General features: G+C 30.1%; 1 protein-coding gene across 6 annotated transcripts; it reads right to left on the bottom strand.

Annotated features, from left to right (window-relative positions):
* Positions 1-277: 277 nt before the first annotated feature.
* LOC131663732 (uncharacterized) lies at positions 278-15,004 on the bottom strand. 6 transcript variants are annotated; one of them, XR_009301874.1, is made up of 9 exons: positions 14,974-15,004; positions 14,211-14,787; positions 13,672-14,134; positions 13,359-13,604; positions 12,768-13,277; positions 11,851-12,696; positions 11,593-11,758; positions 11,058-11,208; positions 278-1,205 (listed from the first exon to the last, which is right to left on the bottom strand). XR_009301874.1 is itself a non-coding variant. In XM_058934317.1 (9 exons), the coding sequence occupies exons 4-8, from the start codon at positions 13,996-13,998 to the stop codon at positions 11,615-11,617; spliced, it is 2,073 nt and encodes a 690-aa protein (XP_058790300.1). In that variant the 5' UTR covers positions 13,999-14,134; positions 14,211-14,332; positions 14,412-14,787; positions 14,974-15,003; the 3' UTR covers positions 278-1,205; positions 11,593-11,614. The 6 variants fall into 6 exon arrangements, 5 of the variants coding, with proteins under 5 accessions (XP_058790300.1, XP_058790302.1, XP_058790304.1 ...); XM_058934317.1 differs by lacking the exon at positions 11,058-11,208 and having other exon boundaries at positions 14,211-14,332; positions 14,412-14,787; positions 14,974-15,003; XM_058934319.1 differs by lacking the exon at positions 11,058-11,208 and having other exon boundaries at positions 14,211-14,288; positions 14,412-14,787; positions 14,974-15,003.
* Positions 15,005-15,511: the final 507 nt, after the last annotated feature.

The following is a 15,511-nucleotide window of genomic DNA, read 5'->3' as shown; positions in this document are numbered from 1 at the left end:
AAAAGTTGCTTTTGTACAAAAAAATGCGTAAACTCTATATGTATCGACCATTAAGTATTGAAATATTGCTGAACCGCTTATTGAAACCTGTCAATATATCTTTGATTTCTTAAAAAGTTGTAACTTGGAAGTATAAACATTATATTTAAATTAATATCTTATAACTGCTATTTGTAAAACAGAAATAAACCTTATATGTAAAGGTTTGAAATGCTGTAATAAAAAAAATATACCACAAAAAGAAAAAGAAAAAAGACAAGATTATAATTATCTGATTTATTGAATAAACTTCTAAAGATTTTTTAGTTTGGTAATAAATACCAATTATTAAACCACGTTTGAAATAAATATGCTCAATGTAGTGTTTGAAGGTTAATAACAAAGAATCTGTGCACACAACGTAAATTTAATACTTATATTTAATTGAAATGAAATCCGATGTCAAACTATTATTGTTTTTAAACATTATTCCAGAATATATGTTTGAGGGAGATATACTCGCCCATTCCAGCTTAATTAACTATACTATTAAAATAAGTTATTTTATATTAACATGGCAAATCCTATTCATACAATATTATTTAAAATATGGTAGCATATACATTATAGTAAATAAATGTCTATACAAAATAATTTCAAATTTATAAAAATATTATATTTTCAACATTCTTTTAATATGATGGCATCTATTTATTTCAATTCTATAATATCATTACTTAATTTTTTTCCTCGCAAAATAAGTAAATTAAAAATTATGCTAAATTGACTCAACATACATAGTAAAATAAAAGCTATTACTGATTGTTTGAAAAAAATTTTGAAATAATGCATCTTAAAACTATACGATATTGTAAATTTTGTAAAATTTGTCATTATAAGGTTAACAATTTTATTTATATTTTATTTATAGTAAACGATTGTAAATGAAAGCATCTATTTTAATCGGTCATTGTATTTCATTTCATACTTTTATATCTATAATTTTGATCAAGTTTGCGATTTTACTAATAAAATGAACTCAAATAAATACTATTAAGTTAAATAATACGCTGATTGGTAGACTAATGAAACTTCATTTGTTGTGTGTCTAAAGTTGGATTAAAGTACTTCACACATTAGTCAAATGTATTACAGTGACGTATCCTATGTTTTTCACGTGAGATACACTATTCTGCACATATGTTGCAATATCTAGATGATCTTCGCTAAATTGAAATAAAAAGTCAATTATTAGTTCAAATATTATTAACTACATTAAAATGAATCGAAATATTATTAACTAATTATTAAATAATAATATTATTAACTACTTTTAAAAATCTATAAGCTTAAATACACTGAGAGAAATGAGCTTATAATACTTATTATTATTGCAGTAAACTTTGCTATTTATCGTAATATAACTAAGACATATTTGAAAAATTGGTACATTTGCATCAATTTTTTTTTTTTTTTTTTTTTTTGAGGAGAGTCTGACTCCATTTACGGACAACTGACGGAAGCCCGCCAAGTATGGGACTCAGTAGCTTAGGCCACCAATACCCACCAAACATATCTCTCCTTGTTCGCACCGCAACCAGCCCGGAACTGTTTATCACATTACTTCAGACTGGGCGGCTGATATTGCGTGTCCAAGCACACCAGCATACAAGAGTCTTTAAGCATGTTTATTTTTTTATTATTTCGAATTGTTATTTATAATCTGTCTCACATATTAAGACAATAAGTAAATGTTATTATTATGTGGTATATGTACGTGAAATTCAGAAGAATAATCCAGTGAGTATTCTGTCTTTATTATAAAGTGTGCGTGTATCAAATAGTATGATGGTTTCATGAAGAAGCATCCTGATGTAACAGAGAAAGTTGCTGAAGGTATTTTAAAAGGCAAAGCCTTAGTATCTGAAGAATGGTTTGATCATCTACACAAGTATTTGAAATCCATAAACTGTGAATATATTCTCAATCAACCATCTAGAATACTCAATGGAGATGAGATTGCTTTCCAACTATGTCTAGATACTGGCAAGGTTTGGACCAAAGTCATCGAAAAACATTTATGAAGTGAATGTTGGGAACGAGAAAGAAACAATCACTGTTTTGATGTTCATCACAGCAAGTAGTTACGCTTATGATTGTCTATCCATACATTCGTTTGCCTCCTGAAGTAGCCAACAGCGTCCCAGAATCATGGATGATTGGTAAATCAGAATCCAGATGGATGAAGAGCGATAGATTTTATATGATCAATGGTTTGAATTCTCGGCTAGAATATCATAAAATAAAAAAGCCTGTAACGGCAAAATTTGAATGTTTCGCCTATTATCGCTCTATCGACCGAGTCGAGATTCGGCGCGCCTCCTCGTTTTGCGCCGAATCGAGGACGGAATTTCGGGCTATAATGTGTCAAATCACTGTATCCCTGTCTCTCACCTGGGGACCGCCAATAGGGAAACATCTCTTCGAGACTCCGAGTCTTATCTCTCCCTATTTAATTTGGGGAATCCTCGGATTCTACCTCTGCGGATTCTCTCTCTACACCAAGTGCTACGTTGAATGCCTTGAATCCTTCAAGGAAAGGCAAAGCTTCTGGACACTGACGAGTGGAAACGTTACAACTGCCAGAGCAGAAGCCTTAGTCAGAGGGTAGCCGCGCTACCACTATATTCTCGGACGGTGAGCCTGCGTTCAACCGTCGACGGATGGCTGAGCTAAGTATTCTAGCGAGCGTGCGATTTCGTTAAGTTAAATGTAAAATTTAAAATTGTACGATCGGGAAATGTGAGAGCTGACAATGATCTATATGACGAATATTTATTATTCTTAGAATATTGCGACGAAAAGTCATAAATGATACACTATTTTGTGTAATAACGACGTATTCGAATCAATGATTTGACCCTAATGAATTGTTTATTTGAGTATGAATGTAGTAGTGGCATAATGGGACGACTTTTGATAAGTGAATAAATCGCACGACCCATACCTTTCTTAAACTCCAATTCTCTCTGTTATTTCTATAAACCTCTCCTTTTTAAAATGAATGTTACAAACTGGTACTCTGAGACAAGAGAAAACTACCAAATACTGTATTATCCGCCGAATAGCGAAAGCATTTTGAAAAGAAACATAATAGTAAGAAAAAACAAGAAACTGTTAGAGAACAAAAAAAGATCATCTGCGAAAAGAAAAAATTAGAAAAAGCAAATTCAAAACAGAACAATACATGTAAAACCAAAGAAAAATATTGCAAAAAAGAAATCCGCTGTGGTCGTAGATCAAAATAATACTCGTATTGTCGAGCAGTCTAAAAAAGAAGATATAATCCATTAGCGAAAAAAATTAAACAGGAAAAAATAGATGATTACACAATTAAGCAAACGAGCAAAAGGAGAGCAAAAAAAGTACCATTGCGCTTTTTAAATTAATTGATAAAAAATGTAAAGGGTCTGGCCGCATAATATGGTCAAAATGCACTTTGAGATCCATGGAAAAGTAAATAGGCAATTATGTCCAGCATGTTCAGAAACCCCTTTTGCTAAATTTTCAAACCTTTATATCAACTTGAGGTAGTATGAGATCTTATTTTGTGTTTAGGGGGTTTTTAACGATATCTCGGTCAGTTTTTGAGTTAGAAAAAAATTTTTTTATTTATTTTGTAAAATTTGGATTTAGACATATTCCACCCTGAAAAAAAAATATATTGTATAATTTAACTCTGGAAACATACCTTTAATTTTTTTTTTAATTTTTAAAATTGGTAGAACACCTAAAAACATAAAAACCTTTAAAACATGGTTTGTCGCTTCTAGCGCCGTATATTCAAATTGTACGGTAAAATAAATAGTGCCATTAGATTTCACGTCAAAAAATACATGAAAAACATGTATCACACATTTATCATTAGCACCATTACATCATGAGAAGTGCAATTACCTACATGTTACACTTGTAAATCAAAGGTTATGTAACTTTTATTGCATGTAACTTTTATTCGCTGAGTCTTTAGAAACAAAATAAGTCCTCGAATAATTATATTGGTGAAAGTAGTTTGCGCAAGAGACATTTTGAAAATAGGCTTAAATATGGAGAGATATAAACCTTAAAAAAAATATGAAGAGATGTAAACATAAAAAAAGTTTCAAAATAGCTTAAAAAGTTTTTTTCTATATGTTATCATATGAATAATATACATACCAAATTTCAAAAGTCTAGGTCAAGAAATACAAAAAATAGAATTTTCGGTAAAAACGCACCTTAATTTTTCAATAATGATAGTAAAATTTACATACAAACTGGCTATTTTGATGTATACTTTCATGTATCATAAATTGTTTATGATATAAAGTTATTATTAAAGTTGTTATGTAAAAGAATGTATGTGGACAAATTTGATGAAATAGTTTTCAACAAAGTTTATGAACGAAAGTAATATTATTGACTATCAAGAAAAAAGTTTATTGCAATGACAATAACTCCATAAAATGCAAGTCCGTATTAATTTAAGCAATATAAAATCCAAAGCCTCTTCAATATCTAGAATAGTAAAATATTATAGAATACTAATTTGACATTCACGTTATAAAACATATCAAATAATTTGGTGAGGACATATTTATAATGACAGAAAGTAACACCACCAATTGAATGAATCTAGATCATGAGTAAATGACATGTATAAGAGTCAGGTTAATCAAATTGATTGAACGATACACCAATGTCCTGTCGTCATTATTTTGCATACTTGACAATACAAATTTTTACTAGAAACTTTTCAGCTTAAATTTATTTGTGTATGTCACAAAACCCCAATTATAAATTACAAGTAGTATGTATAATTGTATATGCATATCCAATAGCTATTATCGTTAACACAAAAACTTTTACAAATAAATAGAATCTACTATGCATCAATGCGTTCAATTGAAATAAAACTTGCAAAAGAATTTACTTTGTATCAATAATTTGTTATAAATCGGTGTTGCATGAAACCCTTACTAAACTATTAAGTAAAACCCTTACTAAACCCCTACAACTTTTGTAGAGGTCATTTTTTGATAACGTTTGTTTTTACTAGGTTATGCGTTCGGATTAAAATGAAACACCCTGTATATTTTTTCAGGGTGAAGTATGTCTTCATTTTCGAAAATAAAATTTTTTTAATATTTCGAACATTATAAAAATTTAGATTTGGCGCCAAACTTTTTTTAGTTCAGACAATTTTGTGGGATTTGAAAAACTCTACAAAATGAAAAAAGAAATTATTTTCTTGTTCTAAAAATGACCAAAATATCGTTAAAAATTTCCAAAACATAAAATGGGGTCTTTTACTAGTCCAGGTTCATGTAGGAGTTTGAAAATTTAGCAGAAGGGGTTTCTGAACGTGCTGGACATAATGGCCTATTTACTTTTTCGAGGGGATCAAAGGGCACTGTAATCATTTTATCCGGCTAGATAATGTTAACCTAAAATGCTTTATTTGATTTATTTAAATATTTAAAATGTTGATTATTTAATTTAAAATTCATATATTCATCATTTAATTTGAACTGAATTAAATTTGTAAATAAAATACTATGAAAGTTAGAGTGGCCGGATATCAGGATGAGTGTGGTCGGATAATAGCAAATTCAACGTTTATATTATTTTTAATTTATTGATGATTAAATCTAATGAATCAGTTAAATTTTTTTTTTTTTTTGCATTCTACCTTTCTGGAAATTGTATAAGCAGTTTTTTAATATGATAAAAGTGTTTTTTGTATTTATAACGGCATTCAAAGATGCCACTTAACATGTCGGGCATTGGTACATTCACCCTATGGACTTTAATTTTTTATACTAAAATGAAGAAGTTGTAGTAAAATTTCTTTTTATATTGAAGTAGAAGTTATTGTGAGTAAAATTAAGCTTTTAATTGCGCTACTTGATTAGTATACAAGGTGGCCAATTTTAATCGCTCCACTAAGATATCTCGATTAGTAAGCGTTTTCTCGAAAAAAAAGTTTCAAACTTGTTTCAGAAAAGTTGTTTAACTTTGAAGGGGCCATGTTTTGGTGATATTGTATTTGATCTTGAACATGTTTTTCCAAGGTTATTTCAAAGCCAATGTTGTTTTTTTTAAATAAGAACATCTATTTTGATGGCAGGTTTGGATTCAGCGGGAAATTTTACGTTCAGATAATGTAACATGTATGAGGGTCCATGAGATCCCCACTCCATCTCTAAGGTCATTTCTTGGTCAATCTTTTGTTTCAACGCGAATCTTATGCTTTGATCAAATATTCGCATTCTACGTTTATTTCTACGTTTAGACAAGATCATGTCTGTGAGGTCTAAGTGACCCCCACCTTATTCCCAAAGTCATATCGAGGTCAACCTAGATTGGAAAATCCTATTTTGAAAATCGCTATATGCCTGCAATCCTACTTTAAAAATAAATCTAAGAACAAATCAGTCAGCAACTTTTGGTCGTAATGTTCGGTTGTTATGACTTATGATTCCTCCAATGTATACCTTACAAATTCTAGGCAATCGAATCCATTTGAAAGAAGGTAAAACTTACGGTGTAGTAACATAATGATTATAGTAAGATTGGTGTCCTTCAGGGTGTTTAATAATAACATACTTGGAAATTATACATAGTAAATTTTGATACAGTGTTTTAAAGTGTTTTTTGACATACCACGGTCTCCAATGTAGAATTCTTTATATTTGTTGAAGATATTTATAGTAGACTGTAGATATTCGTGTGAAAATCTTTTATTTTTTTTCTATAAATTTTCTAGGTATCCTAGATTGTGAACTTTCGGTATTACTATTGATTTGGTTGTTGTGACATCTTTTTGGCATCTTCTTTTTGATCGTTTATCGAAAATTGTATTAATTGTCTAATTTAAAGTTAAAATTTTGAATATGGCCGACTATCCTCCCGAAGAAATTATGATATGATTCTAGTTCTCGGAAAGTGTCGTAATCGTTAGAGAGTAGCGACAAGACTTTATGCGCGACGTTTTCCGAATAGAAGACATCCTGATCATACAACTTTATGGCGATTGACTCAACGAGCTCTAAATGAATATTTTGTTCGCCGACGCAGACCCCGTTAATTTGATAGAATGGATGCTCGCATATTAACTGTTCTAACGGCTGTCCATCTGGATCCTCACATCAGCAGCAGAAAAATAGAAAGGGAAATTGGTATACCTAGAACAACAGCTTTGTCTATTCTTAATAGACTTCATGGTTACCACATTACCGTAGTCCAAGACTTAAGACAAAATGATATTGCTATGCGTATCAACTTCTGTCAATGGGCTTTGAGAATGATACAAGAAAATTCTAATTTTTTCAGATTTGTACTTTTTTCTGGTGAGGTGAAGTTCTACAGCGATGGTCAACTTAATAGATATAATTGTCATTAATGGTCAAATACGAATCCCAATTGGTACAAATATGTCGATAGACAATATCGGTGCAGTCTAATAGTATGGTGTAGTATAGTAAACGGTTGCTTTATTTCGTCGGACTTTATTTCGTCGATGGAAACGTTAATGCAAACAGATATTTAGAGTTGATAAGGGATAGGTTACCAGAAATGTTAGAAGATGTTGATTTAGAAAAAAGAAGAAGATTGTGGTTCTAACAGGACAGCGCGCCAGCTCATTTCGCACGAATTGTTCGTAATTATTTGGACGTGACGTACGGAGAACAATGGATCGGATGAGAAGATCCAGTCGACTGGCCTCCACGTTCATCGGATCTCACATCGTCAAATTTTTATTTGTAGGGATATCTCAAGAACGTTGTTTATGCAGAACGGTTAACAATGAGGGAGGATATGATGATTCGCATCTGTCAAGCTTGCAGAGCTATTCCAAGAGCAACGTTGTTAAGAACAGTTGAGAATTTTTAGAGGCGTTTGAATCTATACCTTGAAGCAAATGGCGGCCACTTTGAACAAGCAATTCGTGGATAAGAAGTAAGAGACACGGAGACTAACAATAAACAAGCACCTCGATGAGAGGTACGGGAACTCACGGTAAACAAGCACCCTTTAGTGAAACTCCTGAATATTCTTCTAGGTTAACTTCAAAATGACCTTGGGAATAAGGTTGCGGTCACTTAGACTCTACACGTATTACCTTGTATAAACGCAAAAATGGATGTAGACTGCGAATAACGTTTTCCTAGGTTGACCTTAAAATGACTTTGGGAATGAGATTATTTAGACACCACAGACATGACCTTGTCTAAACATAGAAATGAACGTAGAATGCGAATATTTGATCAAGAATAGGGATTCCCGTTAAAACAAGAGGTTGACCAATAAATGACCTTGGGGATGGGGTATGGGTTTCATGGACCCCCACGCATGTTATAATACCTGAACGTAAAATTTCCCGCCGAATCCAAATCTGTCATCAAAAATAGGTGTTCCTATTTAAAAAACAACATTGACCTTAACATAACCTTGGAAAAACATGTTCAAGGTCAAATGCAATATCACCAAAACGTGGCCCCCTCAAAGTTAAACAACTTTTCAGAAACAAGTCTGAAACTTTTTTCAAGAAAAAGCTTACTAATCGAGATATATATATATATATATATATATATATATATATATATATATATATATATATATATATATATCTTAAAGGGGCGATGAAAATTGGCCACCCTGTATAAGAGAATTTCGATTTCAGTGATGTATCAAAATATATACACGGGATTGGTTCCGAACTATCGTAGGTTAGGTTAGGTGAGTTTACTATCGAGATTAAATTTAAGTATAACAAAATTAATTGAAATATACTATAATACAGTACAAGTAAGATTTCGAAAATATAATATCTAATAACTACAATTAATAGTTGTCAAAAGTAATGTTTATTTGTTTACTCTTTCTGATTAGTAAAATTGATTATACTACTCATAAAATATAAACAGTCCGTTACAAATATTACTATGTTACAAAGTAAAATATAAAAGGTTTCTTTAACAAATTTTACTATATTAAGAGTACAAATTTATATATTGCAGCAATACTATTAAATGAATAGTAAATATTATTTATACTACACAAAAAATTTGTTGGAGATACTATTAAAATTTATTGTGTACAACATAGTAATTTTTTCTGCAATTTGATACATCTAAACTGTATTACAGTTTATCGTAAATTTTACTACAAATGTAGATGTTACTACCTTATTTCTCTCAGTGTAGTAGTTGAAAGTATGAACGTATGAAACATATAAGTGTATATAATTTGTGTATACTTTAATATATATTACGAATTCTACAAAGTATTTAATTCGATACCATGCCTTGAGCTTTCATATTGATTATACGCTTCATTAAAATACTTGTGTTCTTTTCTGTACTTAAGTTTATGATATCTTTCTTTCTAACCTTAGAAGTGCTAAAATCAATGGTAAACTATTACTCTGACCTACAGAAAAAAGTGACATGTTTTTTGACGATATTAGTCTAGGGAGCCATTTGACTATATTACAGTAAATGAAAAAAATACAATTCTTTATGGTGATATAATGGTTTCTGGAAATATATAGAAATTGAAAAATGATCTTTTATTTGAATCATATGGATCAAAATACATTGAGACGCATTTTTGTTCCTATTTATCAACAAAAACAACTAAAATATGCTTTTTCAAATTTTAATTTCCAAATTGCACCTTTGATGCTTATTACGGCTCTTATACGACTAAAAACTGCGTTAATTGAAAGCTTTTTGATAATAGTACATTACGATACAAGTGCGGGAAAGTAGATTCTAGTCTCGTGTAGCGTTTACGCCCGAGTAAAGCGAGGGTGCAATGGTACACGAGACGAGAAACTCTTTCCCGAACATGTACCGTACCGTATTTTTTTATACGGCGTGTGGAAAGTGCGATTTTCAACGTACGTTTTTTGCCGAGCGTGCGGGAAAAACGCACTTTCCGCACGGAGTGTCCAAAAACTCGTTACAACACTCGCCTCCAACTAGTGCTGTTAACTTCGCGTTTCATCAAAAAAACCTTTGACGCACCTGAAATAGGAAATATAAAATTTACTAATCTCATATACAAACAATGGTTAAGGAAAATCCCTCATGTAATTAAAACAACACTCTTGAAATTTCAACGTTTCGCCATAAATTCATGGCCTCTTCAGGAAAACTTTATTAAAAAAATTATGAACAATTAAAAACTTTTTTTTTTTTTTTTTTTAAACAAATCGACATGATCATAACACTACAGTACACATCCAACAATAATAATAAAATCATTCGTACTCACAACTATAGAAAACCTAAGTCATAGTAATGTTAATTAATAAAATATTTTTACAATTCAGAAACAAACCGAAAAGTCAGAGATATAAAATGAACTGTGAATTTCAAAGTGGTACAACTGTCTATATACTAGAAATGTCAATATAGTAAGCAATTAAACAACCAATCAGAGTCAAGCACGAAACGGAGATGCCCGAACAATTCGAATCACACAAATAAAATTCAATGACAAGAGCGCATCTCTTTTACAACATTTATAATCCGACAGTATTGTTTATTGAGAAGCTTCAGTTGTGAGTACGAATGATTTTATTATTATTGTTGGATGTGTACTGTAGTGTTATGATCATGTCGATTTGTTTAAAAAAAAAGTTTTTAATTGTTCATAATTTTTTTAATTAAGTTTTCCTGAAGAGGCCATGAATTTATGGCGAAACGTTGAAATTTCAAGAGTGTTGTTTTAATTACATGAGGGATTTTCCTTAACCATTGTTTGTATATGAGATTAGTAATATTTCGAAGGAAAATAAAATAGATTATAATATAAAATTTACTATTTCAGCCTACACTAAATTCGGTTAAATAACAAAAACTAAATTGTAATAAATAAATTTTCATATTATGTATTCTAAATATATTTTATAACGAATGACACAAATCTTTTTCAACAGTCCGTTGAAGTCGATTGTAATCGATTACTTTGCATAAAGTTTAAAATCCCATATAAATACAAAAAACATAATTTAGCGTTTTTCTTACCAAATACCTTGGTGGTCCGCTAATTTTATTTCGGATTTGAATTCAACGTCGAACAAATACATAGGGATAGTTTCTCCGGCAAAAGTATATCGATATCGTTAACTTTATGAATCTGTGTAATAGATGTACAATTGATTTTTACATATCCAAGCTAGATAAAATATAAAATAATATTACAAACGTGGATGAAAGTGAACACAAATATTAAAATTTGTTACAGAAGAATGTATCACTTAAAGCGTACTTTCAATATAAAAAATCAAGAAAATAGTACTGAATAATGATAGTTTTTTATGTGAAATCACTCATATTTTCATACAAAATAATAAATACTGTTAATTACTAAATAGAATTTGTCTTCATCGTTTAAATAATATTATATAATAAATAACAACATTATTTAATTAGAAAATTATAGGAATTCAAGTTTTAGCAGTCGCCAAGCTTCGTTTAAAAACTAGCAGCGACTTTTGAGAGCCCATAATTTAAATCAAATCTTAACCTAATCGTTACAATAAGATTGTTAAACACTTACTGTTTGTTAATTTTACTATTAATTAAAAACCTTCATATTCTCTACGAAGGTTTACCAGTGAAAGTGCCTGCAGTTGGTCTTGCAGATTTTTTTGCGTTAAGCGCATTTCTTCGAATTGCCTTTCGCGCATTTCGGTTTGAATTCTATAAGCAGAAAGTAATTCTTCCTAGAAAGGAAAATAAAAATGTTTTTCCGTAACTACATTCACTACGTAACAATATGGGTATACAAAATGTAATAGTAAACATAAAAACTTACATTATCCTTTAATTTGCGGTTTTCACTTTGCATTAAATTAAGAGTATCACTAACATTACCTAAATCGTCAGTTAAATTTTTAATACGTTTTTTTAAACGTTCTAGATTTTTCTGAAAATATATTTTTTCCTTTTGCATAGAACTTTTTTCTGCTTCATACAGTCGACTTTGTTGATCTAGTGAAGTTCTTTCTTCATGCAGACTAATTCTTTCTTCTGCAAATCTTTCTTTTTCTAATATCAAAGATTTACGTTCCATTTCAATTTTTTCTTTATCTTCAATAATAAGTTTTTTTTCTGCATGAAGATTTGATTGTTCTTCTAATAAATTAGCTCTTTCATTATCCAAACCTTTCTTCTCCTCTGTCAAATATTTTTCAATTTCTATTAACTTTTGTGAATTTTCTTCAGTTGCTTTATCCTGCATTGTCTTCAGTTTAAGATTCTCATTTTTCACAAGTTCTAGTTCACATAGAACCGAATTGTAATCAAATAATATTTTTTGAAATTGTTTTTGAATTTTAATAGTTATTTGTTTATCATTAATACTGTGTAGTTGCTCATCAATTAAGTTTTTTCGATAATTACGTAATTTTTTTTTTAATTCTTTGATTTTTTCTTCACTCACATCTTTGTTGAAGGTATCATTTGAATTTTCAAATAATTCAATAATATCAACAGACTCTTTTAAAATTTGTTGTATACGAAGATATTGTAATGATTGAGAAGAAAAATATTTCCTCAGCTCTGACAACTTTAGGTTGTAAAAATCAATATTTTCTTGCAATACTTGTTTTTCTTCAGAAGTATCATGCAATTCTAAAGTTATGCTAACAGGTAAAAAAATCTATTGGAAAAAATTCAATTTAATTACATGACCAGAATAAAAGAGTTAAATAATGTGTAGATAGTACTTACATCTTCTTCATAGTTATTTAACTGTTTCTTCAATGATGTAATAATTTCATTCAAATATTTCAACTCCATATATTTTTCATAACATTCGTTCACAAGTATTTGCAATTCAGATGAACTTATTTCATCAGATTTTTGTTTATTAGCCTGCAGCTCTTTATTAGCTTTATCTAACTGTTGAGTTAATAATGCAATATCTGTCTGATACTGCCTGCTTACATCTTCCATAATTTTTTGCATTTCTGACTGTTTTAGCTTTAGTTGCAGTAGTTCTTCTGACATAATATTCATTTTTATTTCAAGGTCTACCTCATCTTCTGATGGTTCTTCATTATTTTGCTTGAAACGATTTTTAGCAAGCCATGTATTTAAATTAGAAAGTATTGGAATATTTTCTATACTGACATAATTTGATTTTTTTAATAATGAATATGAATCAGCATTTTCAATAGAAATATTAGCTATGTTGTTGACTTCAGATGTCTCTGAAGACTGATTTTTTGCAATTTGTTCCTACAAAATAAATTCAAAATTAATATTTAATTAATATTTTAATATTTGGAAATTATTGATAAATAGTAAAATATATAATACTTGTAGCTCATCATTTTGTTTTTTCAATCGATTCATTAATTCTTTAGTTTCTATAAATTTTTGTTTGTGAGTATCACAAACTGTCATCACTTCTTTTTGCCATGTAGTGATAGTATTAAATTGTTCTTTCATAGTAGTATTGTTCTGCTTTAGAGTCTCTTTTAATTTCATATTTTCTTCTAACACTTTCTTAAAATTCTCTTCAATTTCAGATGGACTCATGAATGATATTAAACCTGTAAGATCCTGAAAGACAAATATTTTACTTTGCTTTAACATGTAATATCTTGTGAAAATTATTATAGAGACATACGGCAGATGCACATTTTTCTTGTAATTCTATATAGTTAGCCCATGAAGTATTTCTAATTGATTCTAATGATGGTTTACTTAATACTACAAATGACTGTTCATTTTCATCGATCACCATATTATTTTGTTGGAAAATGCTACTTGCAAGAGCTGATGGACCAGGTTCATTCAATCTAAATTTAGGTAAGCCATCACTAACAACTAATCCTAAAGTTTGCAAATGATTTTCATTTGCTACATCTTGGTTAATTGCAGTTGAGACCAAACTATATTCCAATTGGTCAATGTTTATTGAGTTAGTCATTGATAATTGATTGTCAGCACTCATTATCAAGATCACAAAATTAACGTTTTTTTAGGTAAGTTTATGATTTTATATCGCAATGTATTTGATGAAATACATAAAATACATAAATTATGTATTAATATTTATCTTTCCTTAGTACACAATTGAGGAAAACAACCTGTAATTTACGGAAAAATTTTATTTTCCTTGCATAGGAATTTAAAAAAAGATAAATAAGCCAGTTGACTACTTACAATGATCGATATAACTTTTAATACACAAACAATGGTGTTGAATTAATCATTCCTTTAAGATAATAAATAACGAAATATCTATCATGTAAGTATTATGTACTTTATATTAAAAAGGTTCATTCCTTTTACGTGATCAATATAATTAAATTTATTTGATTTGTCAAGTAAAATTAAGTATTTGATAATGATATTATTGCTTACTATGACATCACTGTTGAAAAGCCTAAAGTAACTTTATTTGCACTGAGAATTCATTTGCGTTATTTCTATCGTGTGGCTTGTAAGATAATTCAATGCTTGTCCAGATTGTTAGAAGAATAAAAGATTAATCATCTTAGCATTGGTGGTTTCGAACGCAACGTCGAAAATAATTTAGATATTAAACTTCGCGAGTCTCTCTTGAATTTACGACTTCGAGTAGTAAATTAATGTTCGGACGGCTGTATAAACTTCGAGTAAAGTGTGAACCAAATGCAGGGGTCGTAATGGTCGTATTGAAGTCGGACTGTGCACCTTGCGCAGTACATACGTGTTCTGCATATGTTACGGTTATTTTCAATGTAATGTGACAGTTACCCTGATGTTAAAAAATGACAACATAACATCATAACACTTCAAAAAAAATTTTGTTACTTGTTTTCAACTATTAAATAAATTTCATTTTTATTATTTAAACAAATTTTTTTTCTTGAAAAGGCAGACTTTAATTTTTAAAAATCATAAAATTAATTTATTGTCTTATTATAAACTATATTTATTTTACATTTTTTTATATGACAAGTATGTACATGCTTTCATAAGCAATCATTGAAATAATTAATTATGCTTTGAGTATCGTATGACTACGTAGTTAGTAGTACCGCTAAGCACGCTAGATGTCACCACAAATTTCAGCGTTTTAGGCCCTCGCCACATATGCGCATACGCGCGCTTACGAGTGCGTACAAAAACGTACATACAAATCGCTAAAAATTTTGATAGTGCCAACAAAGTTACTACTATTCCTCGCATGCCCCAAACGAACACACTTACTCCCGGAACAAACGTATCATAACCTTCAATAATATAGCGTTATGATACGTTATTTCCAGGAGTAAGTGTGTTCGTTTGGGGCATGCGAGGAATATTAGTAACTTTCTGTTATTGGCACTATCAAAATTTTTAGTGATTTGTACGCCCTTGTACGCGCGCATATGCGCATATGTGGCGAGGGCCTTAAACACTCGAGGAGTCTGGGATTGAGCTTGGACGAGCGATGAGCATCCGTTCCCCCATCTCAAACTTCTTTTTTTCCTATTCAT

The sequence above is a fragment of the Phymastichus coffea genome, unplaced genomic scaffold (genome assembly GCF_024137745.1).
Source record: "Phymastichus coffea isolate CEN01 unplaced genomic scaffold, Cenicafe_Pcof_1.1 PCOF00038, whole genome shotgun sequence".
Taxonomy (NCBI): domain Eukaryota; kingdom Metazoa; phylum Arthropoda; class Insecta; order Hymenoptera; family Eulophidae; genus Phymastichus; species Phymastichus coffea.
Note: the sequence above shows the minus strand (reverse complement) of the source record. Positions and strands in the feature narration are given on the sequence as shown.

Coding starts and splice junctions, on each gene's coding strand:
- LOC131663732 (XM_058934318.1), bottom strand. CDS start 13,998: ATGAGTGCTGACAATCAATTATCAATGACTAACTCAATAAACATTGAC. Junction 13,605..13,671: donor AAGAAAAATGTGCATCTGCC/GTATGTCTCTAT, acceptor TTTGTCTTTCAG/GATCTTACAGGTTTAATATC. Junction 12,697..12,767: donor TAAATAACTATGAAGAAGAT/GTAAGTACTATC, acceptor TTTTTCCAATAG/ATTTTTTTACCTGTTAGCAT.